Here is a 6986-nt window from a genome sequence, read left to right on the forward strand (position 1 = left end):
CCGGATAAGGCCCAATGACGTCATGTTTCCCGAAAAGGAGAGGCTGGATTGGTTGGAGTTCTGTCTCCAACTGCAGCATTCAACTGTGTAATTTTTCCCCAAATCACTTTTCGGAGCATGCGCTCTATCTTCTCTGTGCGGGGCCGCTTATATCACAGGCATTTCTTTACCAGGGTCGTGCTTCGTCTCATTCAATAGAGAGCTTCAATACATTTCTGGATTTTTATGGGACCCGCACTGCTTGCCTCTGTTGCTGGGATACCGGTGAACCTGTGGCCGCACCCAAACCAATGACGTCACAACAGGTGTTGTATAACAGGTGTCAGCTGCAGCAAAGGGCTCAGTTTCGGCAGAGAGGGTTCTGTACCTGCAACAATTCATTAATGTGGATAAAAGTGCTGATTCCTTAAAGAAACCCTTCATGCTATAAAGTGATTAAACTTCACATGTGCAGTTTCCCTCTTCATCACTGTGTAAAAGAGGATGTGTGACGTCACAGCTAGTTTGAAAGCCAATTGGTCTTGGGTGATGAAACCACCTCTTAACTATTCAGTGAAAGACACTGAGTCATTTAAATGTATGAAATTAGGTGTTTGCATGAAGGTAGCAGTAAATGGTGGCTACTCATTTGTAATAGAGGTTATTCTAACACTATTAAACAACTTTTTTCACGTTTCCCGTTAAAAGCAGATTGACATATTCAAATGTTTTTTTCGTTTTATTTCAGCATCAAATAACCTTAATAATGGCATTGGCTTAGTGGATCTGCACACAGGATGTTTTTGCTTTTACTATCACTCTGTTTGAGCTTCACACACACACCTTACAATTCTAATTTTCATTAGGGTAAGGTTGAACATGAGTTAACGTTTCACAGAAGCAGACAGTTGTGGGTTTATGCATTTTAATTCCTTATGATGCTACATCATCCATGATGGTTGCTTAATTATTTCCTTCCTTTACTACATTATGTTAATAACTTTGTCAGTTATCAGTTTAAGTAAATTTATGTACATACAAAAGTGTATCCAATTACATTGTGATTACATCATTATGTGACTGGATCTATGTATGTGTGGTTGCACTGATGCCTTTGTTTTGTCTCTTTAGTGTAGTGCGTATTGACAGGTCAGTCCTCCTCCCAGCCACCCACATTCCCACTTCTTTGATCCCCAAGCTCCCTCAGGCAACAAAAAAACATATTTATCTTTAACAACCTACTAAGATGGTCATGTGACAACCAAGATAATACAGCTGTGTTGTCTCAGTTATCTCACTACCACCCGAGCCCGACATAAAACAAAGGAATAATCAAAAGGAAATAAACCGCACCCAGAAACCAGACTCAAGATGGTCCCTTTTTAGAAAAGGGTATTTTTGTTTTACCAATATAACTTCAACACTCAAATAAAAGTCATTGCATGCAGACTGCAGAGTGGACACTTTATGGTGCAGTTGGGTATTATTAACAGAAACATTGGACTACATAAAAAGAAAAAGGGAAAAGACTGCTGTAATAGACTAAATGAGGCAAATACAATACTCCATGAGCAAAATTAAACAAGGTGGCCAAAGCTGTTATATATATTTTATATTATATATTGAAAGTGTCCGTTGTAAAACGTTGGTCTTGCATGACAAGTGTGCCCCGTTTTAAAAAATGGGGGGGGGGGGGGCAATTTGGTCTGGTGCCTCTTAGCCTGAGGAAGCAATTATCGTTTATGCATTAACGGGAATCTCTGACATCTTGAACTAAATTATAGCTCTGCTTTTTTTTACCTAGATCACCATGCAGCATCAATTCATCTTAATTTAGATTGACATGATTATATAGTTTTCAAACGGCATAAAGAAATATCAAGTTTTAATCCGATTTTCAACAAAGCCCCCATTTTTCAGTTGTGTGTGCAGGAAATCTGTTCAGATGAAAGTTATGTTTTCAAACCACCCCTCACCCTTTGCTCTAAAACCAGCCTGTGATTTCACCATTTAAGATCTCACACACAAACGTCAACAAACTGTCACATCAGCCCGCCTGCAGGAGGCAAAATTAAGAGGACACACACACACACACACACACACACACACACACAAACTGGCTCACATTTTTACCACATACTGTTTAGAAAACAATACATGGAGTTTCAAAAAAAAAAAAAAAGTCTCTCTGATCACTGTTTACCTCTGTTTGTAGGTTATCAGTATTACATGGAAGAGAAGTTGAAGACTTAAGTGACAAAAGACTTGACATTCAGCCAGCGTGAAGCCACTTACACACACACGCACACACACACACACAAATAACTGTTACCTGTGCAAGTTGCGGAAGATCATTTAGGAAGGAGGGATAGATGGAAACAACAGATCAGAGATGGTGATTATTTCACAAAAGAAAAAAGGCAAGAACTGTGACAAAAACCCTCGCACTCATGCTTCAACTTGGGATTGCCCTGCTTCATTCTCTTCTTAGACATTATATTAGTTTCCATCCAGATAAACAATCATGATATTGCCTCAGATGTTAAAAAAAGAGAAAACAAACAAACAAACATAAACCCCCGAAGACATCCCCATTGCCGTCGACGCGTGTCCTGCCGAGCACGCCGTCCGCCCGCCTGTCACTGTGCTCTGACTGTCTCTACAGGGCGAGCTTGCCAATGATGACTCCGATGACAAAGAAGAGGACGCAGAGGGCCAGGATGCGGGTGCTTAGGCCTTCGTCCCTCATGACCGAGGTAGCCATGGCGGAGGAGGAGGAGGAGTGAGGAGAGCCCACTGAGGTCCCCTTTCTCTTCCGCAGCCCGTCGTCCTCCTGCAGGGAAGAAAGAGGATTCCGAGAGACTGTCAAACCGGCTCCACTCACACATAAATACACACGCACAACAACTTTGTTGCCTAAATGTGACAAGGACACAAGCCTCTAGCTTAAAATGTAGAATAGCATAGATTTAACGGAGGCATGTTTTCCACAGCAAAGCATGAGACTTCTGACGTTACTTTGACAGTAACATCCGGATGGACAAGTTTGCACAGGGTCACATTTTTAACAGCATACAGCTTCTCTCCCCACAAAGCAATGGCAACACTGATAGCTGCAGCAGAAAGGAGCCTTTGGACTGAAGTTCTGCCAAATGCAACATATTTATTCATTCTAATTAAAGCATTTTCAGGATGCTGGACTAACACCTGGAAAAGAACACTTTCACTGAGACATAATAGGTGCAGCATTTAATTGATAGAGCCTTGATTGGGAGAAAAAAAAATGGCTGTTCATACGAAGACTAAATAGAACTTTGGGACAGTTTGGTTTTCATATTCAGGTTCACCACAGAGCAGCACTTGTCAAAGTCTACTAGATAAATAGTCCCCTCTAGTACGATGGCCATCATTCAAACCATATATTTATCTTGGATTTTTTTTCTTTCACGTCAGATATTTCAAGAATTAAAAATGTGTGTATGATAAAAGGTCTGTTTTTATGCGCATCTCACCCTGATCTGTTTGTTTTCTTCCCGTAGCCTGTGCACTTCCATTTGCAGCCGCTTACACTCTTCCATGATCTTCTTCACCTCCCCGTCATCCAGCGAGGCACTGGTTGACTTGGGAAGTGTGGAGAGCTCAGTCTTAACAGAGGAGGCAGAGGAATATACAGTTTGGTTGCTTTCACTCTCATGCTGTGGAAAGAGAAAGCGAAGATGGGGGAGGGTGGGAGACAGGAAGGGGCCAAAGAGGCATGCAGAAAAGTGATAGAGTGAAATGAAAAGACAAATAAATAATAAATGAATAAATAAATAAGCATGTGATGGGTGATACAGAGATATGTTGCTGATGGGTAGCTAACTAAGAGAACACACTGTAAAAGGGGGAAAAACATGAACTAAAGAAAAATGCAATGTGAATGTTTCAATCTGATATGACTGATTTAAATGACTACCATACGTTTGCGCACATTTAAACCTGTGGAATACACAAGGCAGCTAAAGAAATGTTCACACTTAACGTTTGAATGCTTACAAAAGACTTACAGATTTGTCATTTTCTAGAGGCATCTCAAATGCACATCTCAACTTGGAATCCATCAGCTCTTCGGGCTTTGCCTCCTTCCACTGTGGGCAAGAACATGGAGAGGAGAGATAAGCAGGAAGATAACGCAGGGAAGGCGCACACTCAAAGCAGTTCTGTGGTTCATACATTTAATTAAAATGGCATTACGTCACAGGAAATGCTCTACAGAAATTATTTGGGACATTTTCCGGATTAGCGACACGTAATGTAAATGTTTCAGAGCAGTTTCTGCACACAGACAGATGGATGTAAACTGCAATATTCAAGAGATCAGTTGGAGGTAGTGTAGGTTTCTGAAAGACGAGGAGGCCTACGGTGTCGTTGAACCAGAAAAAAACAGGGTCAACCGTCACATTGTTTATGGCATAAATAAATATATCAACAAGAATATAATCCCAGAATTGTATACGATGCTCTGATACTCACAACTCCTTCCATGTCAGTCATGCCGTACGGAGCCAGCATGGACTGCACCATGAATTTGTGTTTACTCTTTTCATTGGGATCGTAGTCAAACGGCTGGAGCATAACTGTGGAGCAAAGGAATAAGAGAATAGAGAGGAAGAACATTAATAGAGTAACTCCCTTTATTGGCCCACAATCATGAATTATCTGTGAATAAAAGGACGTTATTCAGGGCTACAGGGTGTTTGGTTACAATGTGACATTGATGGATAATCATTTCCTTAATCATTGACGAGTACAACAACTATAGTCAAATTTAATATTAGAAATCCCTTCCATCAGTTTGATATCCATTTATAGTAATACAAATGATAGTTACTGGACCATTTTCATAAGTTTGTGCAGAGTGGATGTTACTAATAGAAATGTTGAGAAAACATCTGCTGTATCAGTTCCATCACTGATAGAACTGAGGTTGGACAATTCATGTTGGTACTGACCGATAAAAAACACAATTTTGTTACAAAATAGCATAAAAGATTAACACAGCCTGCTTGTACATAAGCAGATCACCACACTAATAAATCACTAACTTACAGATATCGGATTGCATTAGTACTAGACAAATATCTGAAGGTTGATTGAAGATGTGAATGTTTTTACAAACCAGAAACATTGACAGAGTTTCCAGCGTCAATGATGCCACTGTTTGGGCGCACACAGTATCTGCGAGGCGCGGTGGTCTTGACTTTGAAACACACATTTCTATCCGTGGGGTTGCTGAGCTTCAGAGTGGCAGTGACGACATCTGTAAAAGGGCCTGAGGGGGGGGACACAGAGAAACAGTAAATTTACACTTGTGTAGTTTGGGTTGTCGTTATTCGTGTGCCTGGATTAGAAGCAAAACTGAGTAGGCGTGTATGATGAAGTGAATACACACATTGTGTGTCTGCAAGGATGAATTTATAAGTAGTGTTTGTAAGGTGCTCCACAGAGCCTGTCATAAACACTGCCCATTAAACATTTAAACAGTGGAAAGAGCAGCAGTGTCCAAGCAGCTTTTCATGCCCTGCTCTCACCCAAAACCATGAAGGACAATGTAGGAAAATTACTGTTTATTATTTATTTGACTTGTGTAGCATGTATATGACAATCAAACTGTGCTTCATTACACTTTCTGATCATGCTTAATTGGACATTTAACCTGTTTTGAAAACTGAACTTTGGGTTTCAGAAATATATGTTTTGGACAACTAAGCGCAGAGTGGTTGCTCGCGTCCCTTCCTACACAGAGCATCAGTAACTGGGTGGGCGTATGGATCATTTGCTTGGGTTATCTTTGCATTCAAAGCTAAACAATAATTCCATAGTGAAACCCAAGATACTGACTGAAACCATCCGTTTAGGCCATCACTTGACCCATTTCTACAGTACACCCAAAGGCAGTCATCTCAGAATGTAGCCATTATCCCTGGTACACAAGCTAAGTCTGTATTTCCTCAATCTTTTTCTCGAATGGAGAAAAAGAAAAGCTGGAAAGGAATTTAGGTTTCACAGTGGAAGAAAACCCGGCAAATCTCCTAAACACAACTTGTTAGATTAGAATACCGTGAAATAACATCGGTAATGAGGTTAAGGAATGACATCCTGATCGCAGAAATTGCTAGAATAGTCACTGCTCGGCAGCCTGGTGTTCGTAACATCGAGAGGAAGGCGTTTGTCAAAAGCTTTACGTTATACCAGCTACTGGAGCTTTAGAAACCATCAGAAAAACACATTTGAAAAAAGCAAGGGTTCGAAGCAAATCAGTGAATGTGAATTAGAGAAATGGCACGGGGGGCCTGCCCTGACGCTGCAATGACAGCTAGTAGTTTGACTTGCTAGCTAGGTTAGCCGAATGCTATCCAACGTTAGCTAGTTAGCATCGTCGCACACAGAAACGGTGTCGTCTCATATGTCATCGCCACCGCTGCCGTGCACACAATGTAGACTGCAGCGGACGATAGCAATGACCGTCTATCGAATTAAACAACTGCAACAACCAATAACCAAACATTAACAAACGTGAACTGGCCAATGCAGACATCGATACTCTGGCTGTCAAATGGTTATCGTTAGCTACCTAGCCCCGGCCCTGCCCTCTGGCTCAACGTTTACGTTACCTCTGAATTTCAGTTCATGTTGTGGCTCTAGCACCAGGACTTGTTCTGGTCTGGCCATGTCCCAGAGCTTCTTCCTGTCGTGTCAGCGGGGACAACAATAATTTACCACAGGTAACGGTAGCCCAAGGAGGTGAAGCAACTGGCTCCTAGAGAAACAACCCAGCCGTCCAAGGTGTACCTACAGGAGGGACGAAAAAAACTGTTACAGACTGCAAATGCACCACCACTCGGACTGACTGAGTGCCACCGACAGCTGCTGGAGGCTAACTGCTAGCGCTAACTCTGCTAACAGCGGAGGGAGAGAGGGGAAGGAAGGTGACGTCACGCGAGGGCGGTGCCGGTGCCAAATGTCAC

General features: G+C 41.8%; 1 protein-coding gene across 2 annotated transcripts; it reads right to left on the reverse strand.

The window, feature by feature from the left end:
* Positions 1–887: 887 nt before the first annotated feature.
* LOC119222358 (vesicle-associated membrane protein-associated protein B-like) lies at positions 888–6957 on the reverse strand. Of its 2 annotated transcripts, none has more exons than XM_037478933.2 (6): positions 6633–6957; positions 5138–5290; positions 4492–4595; positions 4026–4106; positions 3492–3674; positions 888–2812 (listed from the first exon to the last, which is right to left on the reverse strand). In XM_037478933.2, exons 1-6 carry the CDS (start codon positions 6688–6690, stop codon positions 2639–2641), a joined length of 753 nt encoding a protein of 250 aa, XP_037334830.1. In that variant the 5' UTR covers positions 6691–6957; the 3' UTR covers positions 888–2638. The 2 variants fall into 2 exon arrangements, with proteins under 2 accessions (XP_037334830.1, XP_037334831.1); XM_037478934.2 differs by having other exon boundaries at positions 3492–3623; positions 6633–6956.
* Between the last annotated feature and the right edge of the window lie 29 nt (positions 6958–6986).

The sequence above is a fragment of the Pungitius pungitius genome, chromosome 1, assembly GCF_949316345.1.
Source record: "Pungitius pungitius chromosome 1, fPunPun2.1, whole genome shotgun sequence".
Lineage (NCBI taxonomy): Eukaryota > Metazoa > Chordata > Actinopteri > Perciformes > Gasterosteidae > Pungitius > Pungitius pungitius.